The sequence below is a fragment of the Rissa tridactyla genome, chromosome Z (assembly GCF_028500815.1).
Source record: "Rissa tridactyla isolate bRisTri1 chromosome Z, bRisTri1.patW.cur.20221130, whole genome shotgun sequence".
NCBI classification, from domain to species: domain Eukaryota; kingdom Metazoa; phylum Chordata; class Aves; order Charadriiformes; family Laridae; genus Rissa; species Rissa tridactyla.
In genome coordinates this window covers 10,782,144-10,799,557 of record NC_071497.1, presented here as the reverse complement: position 1 = coordinate 10,799,557, position 17,414 = coordinate 10,782,144, and the positions used below count along the sequence as shown (strand labels likewise).

The window sequence follows — 17,414 nt, the reverse complement described above, 5'->3', positions numbered from 1 at the left end:
CATTTCTGATCCAGGCACACGGTTGTATGAGACTATCACTTTTCCTGTTTTTTGGAAGGACGTTCATTGTTAGAAGTGAGGACACTTCATCTGTACACAGCCTTGCTTTGATTCACGGTAGTACATTCAGCAGATTTCCTCTTTTCCACTTGCTCCAGTCGGAGACACCTCTGTCAAAGATAAGAAGCCAGGGCACAGCCACTGGCTGCATCAGGGAGAGTGTGTGTGACATGTCCAGCAAAGGAGCAGTAATTATTTAGCAAAGCTAAATAATTTATCTGTATAATAAATATATTTAATTTATATATATATATTATATACGAATACTATGTATAATTTAGCTATATAAATAATTTGTGCTGTAATAATTACAGCACAAGAAGCACAGGGACCTGTTGGAGCCGGTCCAGAGGAGGGCCACAAAGATGACCCGAGGGCTGAAGCACCTCTCCTGTGGAGACAGGCTGAGAGAGCTGGGGTTGTTCAGCCTGGAGAAGAGAAGGCTCCAGGGAGACCTTAGAGCCCCTTCCAGTACCTGAAGGGGGCCTACAGGAAAGATGGGGAGGGGCTGTTTGCAAGGGCATGTAACGACAGGACAAGGGGCAATCGCTTTAAACTAGAGCAGGGTGGGTTTAGATTAGACATTAAGAAGAAGTTCTTTACACTAAGGGTGGTGAGACACTGGCCCAGGTTGTCCAGAGAGATGGTGGAGGCCCCATCCCTGGAGACATTCAAGGTCAGGCTTGATGAGGCTCTGAGCAACCTGATCTAGTTGAAGAAACCCCCCCTACTGCAGGGGGGTTGGACTAGATGACCTTTAAAGGTCCCTTCCAACCCAACACATTCTATGATTCTATGAAAGCTACAGCTTTAGTTTTATAAAGTGTAAGAGGGTTTCTTTTGCTGGTTTGGGGAAACATTTTTTCCACTCCCAAATTTAAGAGAAGTGGTGTATTTAGATCAGTAGGGTGCTTCTCATCAGGAGCAGAGGTTTATTTGAACTCACGTGTGTGGAGACCTACAGGACCACAACCAAATCTGGAAAGAGGTGGTGTTCCTGGCTCTGGTATTGGCCTCTGGAGTGTTTTTTTGGCAAGTCACTTGCTCTTCGTCCACGGTTGAGGTCAGGACAAACTAAATACATGCATTAATTATACAATGATTGGATCCGTGTGAAGGAGTTTGCCTATTTGTTGCCTCTGTGAAAGAGTGGTTACTAATGCAAAGAATATGAGGGCGTTACGGGGCAGTGATTTTGCCTGTTTTCCCTCTTCTTGCTGGGAGGAGCAGCCTACAGAGCAGGGTGGCTCCAACTGCACAGGCTTGGTCCCAGGTGGCCCTGGAGGTAGAGGAGGGGGGTGTCTTCTGGGCTGCTTGCTCTTTGCTGGTTGGTGGGCTGCTCCAAGGTGTCGCTAGTTGATTGGTGTAGTGTGTTGCTGGGCAAATATTCTTGTATAACCTTAGGTCTGCTATTTCTGCCATTTGTGCCTTTTTTTAAATAACAACTGTCTAATTGTGCTTTAGCTAGCAAAGCTTACGTCTCAACAGGTACATAGCAACATACCAAAGGTCAAACTCTGGGCCTTCAACATCAGCCTAATTGTTCAAGCTATGCCAACAGGGTGGGCCAGGATGCCTCCCTGCATGTTTTATGTTAATTATTGTGGAAAACACCACCGTAAAAGCGCTTTGGAAAAATAATCTTTGCAGAGCACTAACTCAAGCTGTGCAACCCTAACTCAGTGTATAGCATCCTCATGACACCACCATGATTCTCCAGAGACACAAGAAGCTTCTGAAGGTAGTGTTATTTATCTGTGGCCTGAGTCCAGTGCCCTGCCTGCCGTATACATCTCTCAAGTTTTCTCAGTGTCTGTCAGCCTTCAGTCAGCAGGATTAACATCTCCAGCTGTATCGCTATTGGATTATTTCCATTCGGTCTCCTCACGGTTTTTCAAGCTCACCAGCAGTAACTGGTGGCTGGCTTTGACTGGTGACTGGCAGTAACTGGCTTTGTGACTTAATCTTTGCATAGGGCACTGAAAACAACGGATGTGTGAAAGATACTGTAAAGTTTATACAGAATAAAGAATCATGAAATAGAGAATAGTTTACAATTACTTTTATTGCTATGATTGAAGACGCCGTCAGGTTTTGTAATTCAGGATTTGGCTGCAAAATGCAGGAATGAGCAAGGGTATGTATTTGGATTGCTAGGGAACTACTTAATCTGTCTACTATTCTAGGGGCTAAGTTTAAACCAGAGGGAGAGAAGATTCATGCTTCAATGGTGTATGGAAAGAATTCCCCTTCATTGGAATGTGCGGATGAAACAAGAATATCCCCTTGGTAAATTGTGGGAGTGAAGGGTGGAGAGAAAGCTGATCTATTTTATCCCCAGTTTTGTTTAGGGTAAGGGAAATTAGATTTCTTTGTTTTTCTTTCATTTATGAACATCTTCCATCTTGTGAAGTGGGACAGGAAGAAGGAAGGTTCCTGCACTTTCAGTAGGTGTAGCTGGCAGTGAAAAGTGACTGTGTGGCAGCTGTGTCAGTCTTCCCAGCCACGACATACTGTCCTCTGCAAGCCAAACCGTTAATCTGAAGAAGAAACAAAAAGGAGGGAAAACCAGTTACCTTGGAGTAAGAAAGAAAGATCTAGCAAGGCAGGAGGAGTAACCAAGCATGGCAAAAATAGCAGAATAACATCGCTCATGAACATGAAGCACCAGGAGGGGCGGGAACAAGAGGACCCTTAGGAAGGTGACAACATGTCTCCCTCCCTGGTGAGCAGCTCCTCTCTGCACTGGGGGTAAGCCTTGTACCTGTGCCCGCTTGCGGAAGGCCTCCTGTGCAGCCTTCTTGTTCTCGTTTTTGCCCACCCATGCTGCCAGGGCAGAGGCTTGCAGGGCTCTCCCATATGAAAAGGTCAGTTTCCAAGGCTTAGGTAGAGACAACTGATTCATGGCGTTCAGGTTGACAGATGCCTCCTCTTCACTCTGACCTCCAGACAGGAAGCAGATTCCTGCAAGAAAGAGGTTTTGAGGCTTAGAAACAGTGCTCCAGCCAGCACAATCCCTGACATTTATATGCCAGAGGAGTGAGCGTGTCTGATGTAGGAGCAAGGCCAGCAAGGCCATGTACAGTGTGAACGGATATGTAGGAATGAATTAGGAATCACCAGGAACAGCAGCAGGAACGGTGCGGAGAAGAGTAGTGACAGTTGCTATGGCTACATCCTGAGCGGTGTACTTCTTGGGGCAGGAATGCCCAGCCATCACCATGTTGGGTTTCAGCAGTGTCCCTTCAAGGTACACATGATGATCATTCAAGGCCTTGTAGACAGCAGCCAGAACCTGGAAACGGGAGGATTGAATACAGACCTCTGCTGAAATCTTCACCTTAACATGCTGTGGAAAGACAGCTTATTCCTTGGGAATGTGAGAAGATCAAATTGAACTTTACTTTCTCATTAAATTTATCACAGGAGTTGCAGCCCTGGAGACAGCACTGCTTTTGAGAGGTATGAGGTATCCTGATACCAGGATACCACTCTTGTGTACTGGATTTGTCCCTGCAAACTGAGGTGCTGAAAGAGGGGTAAGTATTTTTGCTCCCAATCCATATTTTTGATATTGAGAATGCTTATATTGTCAATTTGAGTGGAAATCCAAATGCATGGATTCTACTCTTGTGTTTGCGATTAACTAATTATTCAACCATGAGCAACTCATTTTTGTGATGCAGTTACAAAGTACTTTTTTTGGTAAAAAATCTTTGAGATCTGTGAACACAAACTCTGCATAAGATTAGATTTTTGAAGGGAAGGAGAGGGGCAGGAATCTCTTACCTTTTCTGTGACATACTGACAGCGCTGGAGATCATGGTCTCCATCAGGCAAGATTTCTGGCTCCACAATGGGCACTAAGCCATTCTAAGAAAAAAAAAACAGAGGAGTTGTATGGAGTTTAAAGGAAAAATTGTCCTTGTTGTCTACCCTGACTTTGGTGGTATTCCTTCTTGCTGTGCTGCCCTTCTTCCTCATCTTTCCCAAAACCATCCCAGAGATATGCCTTTCAAGTTACCTAGCATGTTATTGCAGGGAACAGTGAGAAGGGGCAACAGCATCACAGGAAGGGTTGCTGGAGGGTAGATACCTGCTGGCAGATGCTGGCATAGCGGGCCAATGTATTGGCATTCTCTTGGATGGCGAGTTGAGAGGGTGTTGTGCTGGTGATCTTCAGCACTGCACGCCACTTGCCAAAGTCAGCACCATCTTTTTTGTACTGGGCACAGCGCTCAGCTAGTCCGTCCAGCCCTGCAGATGAAAGAACAGTCCTTCACTGAGAGCAGTTACTCAGGATATAGCTCTGAAAAGTACCATGACACCAGCCAAGGCTGCGACTCAGGTGAGTCACCCCATGGCTTTTGCTGCACTAGTCATAGCTTAGGCTCCTTAGATCTCTCCTTACCTTGGATGGTGGTTTCTCCATTTGTTCCTGCTAGGGGGGCTGTGCCCTTATCCAGCTGTGGAGACCAAGAAAACAGGAAGGGTTACAGAGAGATGGAGAGCAGTCTCATCCTTATATTCTTACCCATGGCTAGTCAGTCTTTGCAGACTGACTGTGAGTAAAATACGGAGCTGAACATGGTAAGGGCGCAAATGAGGGAAATGTTGGAGCAAAGGGGAAGAAAAGGAGTGAATTGGGCAATGGCTTCAGGGAGTGGCTCAAGAGCTCTGTCAGATGCAGAAAGGACTGGATTTAGGTTACTGCATGGAGGGATTTAATTGCAGTGAAAAGTTCTTGCATCAAATACAAATGTGCCCCTGGTTAGTTGTACAAAAACAATGCAGAGAATGGTCGCAGAGATCCTCTAGTGATTTTAAAAACAAGCACAAAAAAAGAAAAAAAAAAAAGTGGAGAGAGTGCAGCCCTGTATATAATTTTCACTGGAAATGGGGTTTAGAGTATGTTGCCAGCCAGACATGTACAGATACTCACCTTTATTCCCACCACAATGCCTTTTTCTTTGATGAGAGCTGGAAATGGCTTTCCATTGCTGTCTTTCTGATAGAGTGTCTCATGGAAGAGGATCACTCCCCCAATGCTCTGGTTGATGGAAGCATCTGAAGAGAAGAGGATCTCTCGAAAAGCTCGGCGATTCTCCTCCGTGTTCTCTACATTGATCCTCTGCAGCCGGTTCCCCATGGTACCTAGCGAGGTGGACAAAGTTCAGACAGAGAAGTGTTCGGCTTGGCTGGCCTCCTGATCCCAGTATGTAGTCATTAGGGACTTCAGTTCAGAGCTTCCCTTCTTAACCCATAGTTTGTCAGCTTTTGTTGCTATATACACAGCCCTGCCTGGCTGAGTTGTTCCTGCTCAGTCAACAGTTTTTAAGTGTTTTTCATTTACTCCACTGATTTCAAAGATGAAGCAAAATTAAGAGGAAAAGTCTTGGGTACTGCTAATTGATTGATATCAAGAACTCACCCACTGATTCATCTGCAGCTAAGATCCCCTTTCCTGAAGCCACAATACGCTGAGCAATGTCTGAAAGAGCTTTCTTCTGCTCTGGAGACAGCGCTGGGAATTGGTGGGTCATGTTGGCTTACCTGTGGAAGAGAATACTGTTACAAGCTGAGGGACACTGTATACACAACCGTCAACCAGAGACACCACTCAGGTATTTCTGTTAGAGGGCTCTTGGTGCTTATCTGGTCGACGTTATCACAGGCGCATGCCCAGAAGTCCATTCAAGTTTCTTCTTGGCTTGGTGTGTCCGGCAAAACCAGAAGACAGAAATGCATCCTAACACATCCTTCCAGAACCAAGTGGGAAAGACTGCATTATACATGGATTTGCTGAGCGCCTAAAGGAAGGTCAGTCTGTCATAAAAGCATGCACCAAGCTAACAAGTGTGCTAATTGCAGACTCTGCAAACCTCTCTGCAAAGCATTTACGATTTTTTGGTCAGAAGAATTCTAATTGTCACATTGCTTACCTTTACATTTTTCCTAATAATACCCCTCTCCCATGCCCTGGTCTGTGTTGGCAGTATTTGCTGTTTTGTCTAGTACACCTCCCATCCCCATCCTCCTGCCTTGCTTTGTAATTCCCTCCTCCCCATGACTGCGTTCAGAACTGTAGTGCATTGCTTACTTATGCGTAAGACCTGGGGTTTTAGAAAGGTTCACCACGCATTTCTAACTTTTCTGCTGTGGCAGAGGCTTACAAGCTGCAGGTACCCAGCACCTGAAATCCATGTTCTGTCTTGTTATGACAAAATGCTTGATCTTATTAAAGTTTTGATTATGTGGCATTAAATCACAGTTTCTCGGATCATCTGAATAGTCCGAGTTACTTCCCTATGTGTATAAGCCTGTGAGCCTGAGCTATACTGACTCTTTTCCCACTGTTTATCATGTGCTATAGCTAAAGCAACACCCAATGCTTTATCAGCGGATGGTAAATCCACAAGATGAATTGTTAAAACCCACACAAAAGATCTCCAATAACAAGTTTTCCTCCAGAGGGGAAGGCCTCTGGGCAGCATCTGCGTTTTCTATTCCCAAACTCAGTCTTGGGAGTAAGAACATGCCATTTCCCGTTTCACTGTGTGCCAGAGATGGCCAGCAAATAACTCTCTCCATGTACACAGCCAAGTCCTGCATCCTCTTTCCCTGCACACAGATACTATGTTGCCAGAGAATCCGTGTCTTACCCTCCCTGCTGAAGGGCATTAATGGGGAGAAAGGATCACAGGTCTGGCTGCTAGTTGTGATACGGTAGATGCCAACATCAACAGAGTTCTGTGCACTATGCCAAATGGTGCCAAAATTTTCTGGTAACAATACTATCACAGTACTGTGACAGCTATAAATCCATGCCTCTGATTTATAGTTGAAGGTACTTTGTTTTGGTGTTGTTATTGTGCAAGATTCAAATGGCGTTGCCTGCCAGTACAGACCAGTCAGATGCAGTGCCCAGATGTCTGCTTTACCGTTTTGTTAGTTGTTTGAGACTAGAATTCATCCTATGCAACTTATCAATGGTGAGCCATTCTAGTTTTAGAGGGAATTTGAGAGAATGCGTGACGAAGACTGTGCAAATGGGAGAGGGTTCCCTCCTTTTCTAAGCACTGAAATGCCTTCCTGTGGTCCTGCAAAAGCAGGCTTTGCTGAACCCATATCTCTGTGTGCCAGGCTATGGCCAGAGCTCTGGGAAGCATCCTTCACTGTGGTGACCACAAGTTATTCACTCCCAGCTCTTATCCTGTTTGGCCCACCTAAAAGAACTTGAAGAGCTATGGTTTATACTGCGTAGGTAATTAAGTTCACCTCTAACCCTCCTTATCCCTCACCTGCTTTCTGCGTCTGATCTGTCTCTTAGAAATAGGAAACTGGCTTGTTATCATCATTATTATAATGATAGTTGGTGTTGTAAGCACTTCAGTCAAAACCATAGCGGTGTTAAATAAATTGTTTTGCAAAATGATGAGGAAACACTCCAGTAGTTCACAGTCTCCATGGAAAAGACTGTGATATTGTGATCTGGCAAGAATATGATCTTGTCCAAGGTCAAAGCTAATGAATTGCTAAATCAGTAACGGGATTTCAGAGTTGCAGTTTAGAGGTATGCTGCGGCATGAGTAGGTGTATCCAGATAATCTTTAATCCAGCTAGTTGAATTACAAGATCATCAGTCACTCTGGTTATGTTATTATGGGTATACTTTCTCTCCAGCAATGCAATAAGAAATGAGACTAATGTCTGTTGTGTCTTGCTTGTTTCCAGTGTTTGCATAAAGATAACAGAGAGACAGTTATCACTCAAAACCAGCCTGCAAAGCAAATTGCCAAAATACAGAAATATGAGTTTTCAGTGGATAATGCTGCTCCAAGTGAGTACTCTGAGAGACTGAAGCAATACAGTGTAGTTCCACAATGATGAATTGGTAGACATCAGATTAGTTCCAGTTTCCATGCAAGTATCTCATTGAGTGTGAAGGAGTAAGTGGAGATTTGCCAAAAGGCTCCCCAAAATGATCTGTAAGGCTGTGGTGAGTGGTTCCCAGCTACCCTGCTGAGCTGCAAGGATGAATAAAATGCACAGTGTTTCTAACTGAAATGGTGAAGAAATGTATGCAAAAGAGCAGTTGTAAAGCTAATGATAGCTCCAAGATCTAGAATGTTGAAGGATCCTTGATTTAGGACTTCATTTTTCTGTGACTCTTTCATAAGGAGCATAACCTCTGAGGATCTTCCCCATTGGATTCAGAAAGGGTGTCTCTGCTGTAAGGTACTGCTCTGAGTATTTAAAAGGGTAGTGGAGAAGTCTTACACTTCAGGAACACTTCATATAGCTGCCTTGTAAAGAGTTAGCTCCCAGCACATCCATATAAACATTGACGTTCCCCCTTAAAGAGCTGGATATATCACCTTACGGGTCCTGAGGAAAAATGGTTGTTCCCAAGCTGCCAAAGCTGCACAGCTCATTTCATTCTTCTGAGAACAAAGCTATTTGCCTTATTATTCTGCTTTATTTGTTTAATTTGACAACTTTTCCAGACAGGAAAAAGCTGTAAGGAACTGTGTTCTCGGTAACAGTATCTAAGAGTTGTCTCACCACTAAAGTTTTTCAAGACATTTTATTTTTATTTACCCATTTTAGGCTCTGGGCTGGTATCATAGTGTCACAAGCTCAAGTGATTTCACATTGATTTGACATTGTATTAATACAATGTTTTCTCTTTGTGGTAACTGCTTATGTAACATTTTTAAAAAGTGGAAGAAAAAAACAAAAGAATAAAACTGCACAGAATGCACAAAGCCCCCAGCTTTATGGCTACCTTGAGTGTTTGTTAGGCTTCAGCAGCTCCTTAAGCAAACAAACTTCTTTGTTAAGCCCTCAGTTTGTGACCAGCAGTAGGTGGGGGTGGGGGAAAAGGGGACAGCACAGTTGTAAAAGTAAATATTGTACTGCTGAAGTCTCAAGTTTTTCTTAGCTACCGTAACGGAGGACTGCAGGGGAAATATCTTCATGGATATCAGCACAAGCACTGCATCCTGTTAATATTAATAGTGAGTAGCAAAGGGCAGAGGCAAGATGAACAGCAGAAGGAACAAACTGTTACATTCTGCTTCAGGTCATCTTAGAAACATTAATAGGCAACTTTTCTTTCCAACCACCTCAAGTGACTGGCATTTTCCAATCTTACAGAAAATCTCACCTGAGTCCTGGTTTGCAGATGCGAAAAGATTGGATTAGAATCTGTAAATTTTTCTCTTGAGTCTCTTCATTGCCTTCTTTTATAAAATTGGTTCCAAAAGTGCAGGACCAAACTCAAAATACGGCTTGTATCCCATGCATGTAGCTTTTCCTGTTCAGCTACTAGTAAACGCAGCCTTAATCATCGCTGACAGTTAGCAATACAAACCACATGTGCATGTGGTTGCATTATGAACGCGAGAGGTTCTGCCTCCAAAGAGCAGGATTTGAAGAAGCAAAAATTGCATATATAAATAGATAAATACAGTTGATATGGAGAATGAAAAGTATTCAAAAATTTAGCCCATCACATGTAGGCACAGTTGTGACCTGGCTGGATTTACTCCTCATTCGTTTACACTTGTATGCATTGGAGAGACAGACACATAGTGAGTTAGGCACCTTATATTCTCATTACAGTGAACAACTGTATTGGCCTCATTTATCTATGGAGCTCCATTAAAAAGCTATTTCTAAGTAAGTCTAGTTACTTGGACATTGGGCAAACTGATAGGTATGAACGGCTGGGCAAGTCTGGCCCCGTCCTGCTGACAGAGCACGTTCTTATCTAGACACCAAGCTGGCAGGACTAGTTGATACGCTTGATTGCTGGAGAGTCATCCAGAGGAGCCCGGACAGGGGGCAGGAAGAGACCAACAGGAACACCATGAAGTTCAAGCCAGGACAAATGCCCAGCCATTGCCTTGAGGGCAGAGCCCTGGCAGTGATCCCACCAGGGCTAGTGGGATGGGGGAACAGCTCACATCTGGGTACTGCATCCAGTGTTGGGCCCCTGCAGTACAGGAAAGATATTGACAAATTGGAGTGAGTTCAGCAGATGCCACCGAGAAGGTTGGGGGCAGAAGCACTTGCTCTGCAAGGACAAGGCTGCAGAGCTGGGTCTAGTTCATCCTTGAGGAGAGATAGCTTTGGAGGCACCTCTCAGCAACCCCCAATACCTACAGAGTGGTGAGCGAACAGGCACAGCCAGGTTCTTCACAGCAGCAGGTGACGGGAGGGTGAGAGACAACAGATATAAGCTGAAACTAGAGAGATTCAGACTGGATATGAAGAATTTTTTTTCACTATTGGGACAGCCAAGCAGTGGAACAGGTTGACAGAGAGGCTGTGGTGTCTCCATCCTTGGAGGTTGTCAAGACCCACCTGAATAAAGCCATGAGCAGCCTGGTATGACCTTGTTTCTAACCCTGCTTTGAGCAGGAGGTTGGACTACAAACGTCCTACTATCCCTTTCAGCCTGAATATCTCTGCGACTCTGTAACCTTTCGGGAGTTGAAGTGGCAGCGGTGCCTCCTGTATGTATAAAGGAGCTCTGAGGGAAGAACAGGATGTTTCTCCCTTCATCTTTGCAGTGTGAGGGAAGGTTTTAGTATAGCAAAATGTTTAATTTCTGGGTTCTAAAAAGTGAGTCAAGGGTATGGAACAAAAAGAGATGTTCAGACTTCGGTCACCTAGAAAAACCAGCAGATGTTTTTGATTGACATACTGATTTCACCACCTTGATAGGTCCTATGTGGCATATATGATGGTAAATTGCCTGGTTGGGTTTTGCTCTCTCTTACGAGGGTAAAAACGAGGGGGTTTTCCATTTTCATGCTCTGTCTAGGGACCTTGCTTCAACATCCTATCTCAAGTTGATGGGAGTATGGGAGACCTGCAGTTCCCTGCGTACTGATTCTCACATTAGCCTCAGAGCTATACTTGAGCTCTGAGCAAAGGTACCGCCATTTCATCTCTCTAGCAAGTATGAAGAGGGGTTATGTACTGAGGGACATGGCCTCTGCAGTCAGTGCAGAGCACTCCTGCAGCACTCATGATGGCTAGAGACGGCTGAGGTGGCAAGAGACTGGTTTCTTGGAAGTAAGTGCGGTCATTAGGCTGAAGCTGCTTCCCTCTCAGGGCTAGGCTCTTCTCAGAGAAGGTAAAAAAATGCAGTCAGACTTGCATGGGAATTCAAGTCTTGTAATGCCAGCAGGGGAGGCTGGAGGAAGCAGTGGTGAGGGTTTCAGGTTGGCTAAATAGTTTTGGGTGCCAGGCACAGGGGGTAGTTGAGAAAGTGATGGAGGATCACAGACTCAGTGAGGATTTGAGTTTGTTGAGCAATTTGCTGAAGCTGTCTGTTCACAACTTGAAAGGTTACAGCCTAATGCAAGAGCAGTTTTTCGTTTCCTGCACTGCAGACTACCTTACATCCCCCTGCCGAAAAATCTTATCCACACTACTGCACTAATACTTCAGAGGAAGCTGCACAATGAACACGCATAATTACACTTCAGCATTGGTGTTTGTCAGGACCAGCTGCATTTTCCAGTAATTTTCTCTGTCTCCTTGCAAAACATAAATTTATGTACTCCACAAGCATCAACAAATACATACAAAACAAAGCACTAGAAAACAATGCAGGAAATGATGCAGGTATGTTATTGCTCTACTCCAAGACTAAGGATTCACTTACTCCAGTTCTGAGTGACTAAGCTAAGCTACAAAGCCAGTGCTAGCAGCTGATGGTTCACATTGGAAGACCACTGCAGAATGGCTGAGTGCTTATTTCTTGCAAGCTGTTCCTGGAACAAAAAAATGAAAACAAAACCAAAAACAACTCCCCAATCCCACTTTAAAACACATTGTGTCTCAGCTGCTGATATTATATACCACCTTTACAGTTTAGAAGTGAAATTATTATACTTACTTGTTTGTGGAAAGTGCTCTGCTGCTACAAGCTTCTGGTGAGGTGGTTGCAGGCAAAGAGACCTGGTCCTTCTAGACACTAACTTTTATAAAATTCTTGACAGTTTTTTTTTTTTTCCTCCACTCCTTCATTATCCCTCCTCCCCAGGCCGGCTGGGGAGGTGTCATTGCTCGAGGTCAGTCATTGGCTGTCAGATCACAGCCGCACACAACCAACGGGACCTACTCTCGCTCCCCGTGTTCCTCCCCTTTCCCCTCCCCTGTATATATGTAAGGCCATTCATGATGTGGTGAAACTGAGATGTTTTCCAGTTATTTCAAATTATTCCTCCTCTTTCTAAAACAGACTGAAAAGACCTAAAAGTTTTCCATTTCAAACGTAGAAATCATTTACAGGGATCTTTGGCATAGCATACAGTTTAGGGTTAGATCTCTGGAAGCTTATACTTAGGAAACTTCACAGTGCAGAAAGGAAGAGTAGAAAATAAAACACAGAAACAATGCAACAGATCCTTAATTGACATGAGTTACTATCATCTCAGTGGCTTCCTAGGTGTTACAGTGATTTTCCTCACTTGAAAATTTAGCGCAGAAACGTATTTTCCTTTTCTAATTAGTATACGGAAAGGCAAAATGCGATGCTTCAGTATCAGGGTTAATGAAACTGCAAGTTCTGATTTCCTTTAATACAGTGTATTTGTGACAATGATGGTTATCAGAAGAAATATGCCCACACTGAGGCGCACAAGTGTAAGCCAAAATTTTCCACCAAAATCCCAGTGAAACACCTATCTGTATTACAATGACATACAAACTTCTCAGTTGCTTAGCAAAATTTTTCTGTGAAAATTGCTAATGGTCTATAACCAGTAGTAGCATTCCAGTTTATATGAAATGGCACTACAGCTATTCAACAAATCCAAGTAGACAGGCTTGATTTTTTTTTTTCCTCCCGTCCAGCAGGTCAGTACTCCTGGAGAGAAGTACAGCGCAGGGACTGTTAGGCAAACATCATACCCTCAGCAACAACACGTTCTGCGGCCTTGGACATTAGTATGTCTTTACCACAAAGATCCAGTGTTTGCCTGAAGAATGACGTAGTTTCTCCATTTGTTTGGCTCATGTAGCGATACCTTTAGCCTTTACATAGACACAGTGAGACATCTGATTTCTCCTCTCACTGAGCAACACAGTCCTCATTTGGGCGCTTCCTCCTTGAGCCTGTCTCTTCTAGAGGTGCCTGCCAAGGTCAGTGCCTGTGGGAAATGGTAACAGCTTAAATGCTGCCAGCAGTAGCACTCCATGACAGTCAGCAGAGAAACCTCTGAAAAAGCTGAGGATACAGTCTAATTGAAGGCTTTGTGTTTGTATTGTTTTGTTTTCTTTATCATTCTCAGTCCTGCTCCGTACCTTTTTGCTGAAGAATGCTGTAGCACATAACATGGACATAAAGCCTCCCCTGCTTTACAATGTTCGTTTTATATTCCATTTCTCCCATCCTAGCAGAAAGATGAACCCCATGGTGTATTAAAGTTTCTCCACCACAAACAGAGGCATCTAGTATGGATTTAAAATATTTTGGCCACAGGAAAAATCAGAGTTTGAGTCCTGACATTCCTGGTTCAGTTAGAAGCTGTGGCAGGTAGGAAAGTATTTGGAGGTGTTTCTTTCCCAGTGTCATCTCTGATATGGTCTGACAGATTATTAGAGAAGACCTGTGTGAGTCTTCTTGAAAAAAATACTGTCTGACATTTAGAAACTGCTTTAGATAATTCCCTGCAGCCCACCTTGCATTCTTAACTCTTTCAGAAGTGCGCATATATATATATATATGTGTATGTATGTATATATATATTTTCCAGGTGGGTAATGGCTAGTATGTGCCTTTCTAGTCCTTCTGAGCCAATATCAAGCACTTCAAGTGCTAGGATTACAAGTCCTGGCAGAGATTCTGAGGACTGAGGAGGAAAAAGGTGAATGGACATGATGGTTAACTTTTTAACTTAATTTAGGAATGGGAGCCTTTTCAGGCAAGAATATTGAATGAGCAACCATGCTAGATAATGTCACTGTAAAGTTCAGTTCTATTAATATGCAGAACCATGACATTGACCATGCTGTGCAGAAATCAGTAGTAGAGTGGTATTAAAAAGACACTGGAAAAGAGTATATACTTTCATCATCACAGCTATGTAATCAAAGTTTGGGAATACTTATACCTCTAAAAATTAGGTTATAGTGGTATCATACATCCTTAAATGGTCAGAGAAATAAGCTCACATCGTGCAGGGAATGCAATGTACTCGCATTCAACCAAGCAACTAACCTGCTCCATAAAAAACATCAAATCAGTGCCTGCACTAATTATTCTACAGCAAAATTGGTATATTATCCAGGTTGTAAACCTGTTTCATTTAGTTAGTGTTTGAATTCATAGCATTGCCAACTCTCTCAGCTTTCCAGTGACCCAGCTAATTTTGGAATGGTTTCTTTTTTTGTTTAAGCCTTTTTCAGAGTAATGTGATGCAGCCATAGGTCTGTAGCTATCAAGAGACTGCTGGTGTGAGCACCCTTGGTAGAGGTGGCTACATCTAGACATTACTTTGACATATATTGAATTTGTGGCTGTGGACAGCATGACTTCAATAATACAGGAAGACTGGGACATCTTTGGTGGACATGGAATGGGAGGAACACTGAAGCCCTCATGGAAGGTGTGTTCAGAGGAATAACAATGCAGGTCAGGAAGCAGATTTGGGGGCTTCAGGAAAACAGGAGGCAGGGGCCAAAGAGAGGCAGAGATCATGCAGATGAATGTTAAAGGGAACAGATAACAACTTTGTGACAAAATGGCTCGGTAACAGCATGAAACAGATACCCTTTCGTAGCATCCACTGTTGTTTGTGTTCCCACCCATCTCAGTGGTATGTGGGGTTGGTCTTCACCTGCAGTTTGTTAGGGCTGGCCATGCAGGGAGGGTTTACTGTGGGTGTTCAATTCCTGAGGAAGAACCAGCTCTTCTCTGCCTCCCTAGGGTTCCTCATCCCCCTCTGCCTTCGGCATGGGAAGGGGAAAATACTGCAAAGATCCCAGGCTGAGGATAAAGATGGGCGAATGGGAAGAGAGGGCAGCTGAGCTAAAGAACAAGTACTTTCAGTTATTGGTATTCTTAAAAATAATTTTACACAATATTGCAGTGATTGCAGATCCACTTTTTTAGTGAAAAGAAAAATCTTTTATATAGAGGAAGAATTACTAACTATTTTTTAAGAATTTTGGGTGTGTGAGAATTGATTGCTTAAATACATATCTAACTAAATACAGTAATTGAAGTTTTTCTGCATGGATTATGGCTTTTTTTATACGTTATTGAGGAAGCTGACATAAACAGTCTTGCAATATGAAAATCTCTATAGCTCACTCAAATCTCTGTTTGAAACATCACTGCAAACAAGATGCATAAGTAGTAAGAGGGCTTAAATGTTTGTTGTTGTGCCTTCTATAGCATGGAACCAGAAAATGATGGTCAGCTATAAAAGAGATGGATAATGTTAAAACACAAGCATCTAGCATTTTCTCTCAAAAACGTGGCACACCATATGTGAATTTTGTATTTGAATGGCTTGGAGATTTTTCTGATGTTGACTTTTCCATCTGAAAGTTGACAGAAGTATACATTTAAAAATGTTAAAGACCACTAAGAACTGTATTTACAGGTGTCGGGTTATTATTTAGGTCTTAATTTGTGGGTTTGCTTTCTTGAGTTTGACAATGCAAGTACTGGATTTTCATAGTAGAAGTTAATTTAATTGCTGTCCTCGTTATATCCAACCTTGCTGTCAAAGGAGCTGTCAGTTCTGTATTGAAGTTTTGAGTGAAGATTGTTACTGGATTAAGTACTTTAAAATCACTAGCAAGCCTAGTTTAAAGACAATGGGTAAATATTTCAGAATTGCTTGTGTTTCTTTGGGTTGATGACTGTGTTTTTTCTCTGTGTTTCTAGCAGTATTATTCTGATACTGATTTTGCCTTTGCTCATATTAACTAGCATTTTAAATGAAAATAGTAAGTAAATGTAAAGAGAGACAAACTAGTACATCTGAGAAAGAAAGATGAAAAAGAAAGAAATGGATGAAGGAATTTCAGAGATTACACGGTCACAAAAAAGAAAAGAAAAAGTTAAAGCTTCCTTCTGCACTTCAGTAAATGAAGTACTATTAATTTTATCAACACTTCTGCATGTGGTCAGGCCTGTAGAAGGGTTTGAAATAGAATGGAAAAATACAGTGCAAGCTGGAAGAATGTTTGAGTATAATATGCATCCACATGAAAAACACCTGGCTCTGTGCGTCCCAAGAGAGTGCTGCCTGCGTGATGGGGTTAAAGTCTAATCAGAGCACACTTGAGCTGAGTGGAGTCTGCCTCCTCCTCACCCCTCCGCACTGTGCTGGATGTTTCCTGTTTTCTGTACTCTGAAGTCTTGCTTAACTGTCTCAAAGTCCAGCTTGTTCATCCCTATCTAATCAGAGCTATTGTTTATTAAGTGGGGTTTTTTTCCCCCATTCATCTACAGCCCTCACCCCCAATGCAGAGCGCCTGGCCTTTAACCCCACTGAAAGAAATGTCCTGTATTTCTGGCTCCACAGCAGTGTCTGTGGACACGTACATCAGGGAGGGAATGGAGGGTCTTGGGCAGGACTGTCTCAGGCCCACACAGAGCACAGAGGAGACTGCTCTTCGTTCTTTGCACCTTAAAGCTGGGCTGCAACAAACACCATGACTTGGAATGAAAAACAGGCAAGCACATAACATTATGAAACTGTTATGAACTCTTACAAAACAGGCAACCATGTAACTGTTCTGAAAACCCAAATCTTTGTAGTAATTTCAATAGCGGGGATAGCAAACAAGGATACAACTTTAAAATCAGGTTGCCAGTGGCAATGTTTCTGGGCTATGTAAAATAGCTGTAACAGGACATGAAGATAAATGCAGTAATGACACTGGTCTCTATGCCTTTCTGTTGACTTTTTGTTTTTCAAAAAGCAAGTAGGCAAACAACTGGCTGCTATAATGGGAGACACTTAACTGTTTATTACCTGTTTATCTAAGCAGCACATAGTCCCTCAAAAAAGCACACTTAGGGGCCGCATGTTAATATTGGCATACAATTTGCAAAATACAAACTACAGCAGATGTCTGAAGTGCGCCAGTTTGATGAAAAGACCATTGTAGAAGTGGTTTCTGCACTGCTGGCGGAACACTGGACACCATGGCAGAAATTCAAAGAGAAAGTAGGCATTGAAGAATACATCGCTGGCCAGAGGCTTAATAACAGGGCAAGAACGTGTAGCACTGTTTTTCTTCATCAACATTTAAAAATCACACATCTGGGAATGTGGCATTCATATCTCGACATGCAGAACAAAGTCTTGGAA

General features: G+C 43.0%; 1 protein-coding gene and 1 long non-coding RNA gene across 7 annotated transcripts in view; one reads left to right on the top strand and one right to left on the bottom strand.

Annotated features, from left to right (window-relative positions):
- Positions 1-2,107: 2,107 nt before the first annotated feature.
- ALDOB (aldolase, fructose-bisphosphate B) lies at positions 2,108-12,130 on the bottom strand. Its single transcript, XM_054185401.1, has 9 exons — positions 11,978-12,130; positions 5,492-5,613; positions 5,003-5,214; positions 4,472-4,526; positions 4,157-4,317; positions 3,850-3,933; positions 3,181-3,355; positions 2,825-3,024; positions 2,108-2,600 (listed from the first exon to the last, which is right to left on the bottom strand). The coding sequence occupies exons 2-9, from the start codon at positions 5,601-5,603 to the stop codon at positions 2,505-2,507; spliced, it is 1,095 nt and encodes a 364-aa protein (XP_054041376.1). The 5' UTR covers positions 5,604-5,613; positions 11,978-12,130; the 3' UTR covers positions 2,108-2,504.
- LOC128902413 (uncharacterized) overlaps positions 5,137-17,414 on the top strand; it is a 37,565-nt gene continuing 25,287 nt past the window's right edge. For all 6 annotated transcript variants that reach the window (XR_008463785.1, XR_008463784.1, XR_008463781.1 and 3 more), the window contains exons 1-2: positions 5,137-5,275; positions 5,735-5,880. This is a non-coding gene — a long non-coding RNA (uncharacterized LOC128902413). The remainder of the gene's footprint in view (positions 5,276-5,734; positions 5,881-17,414) is intronic.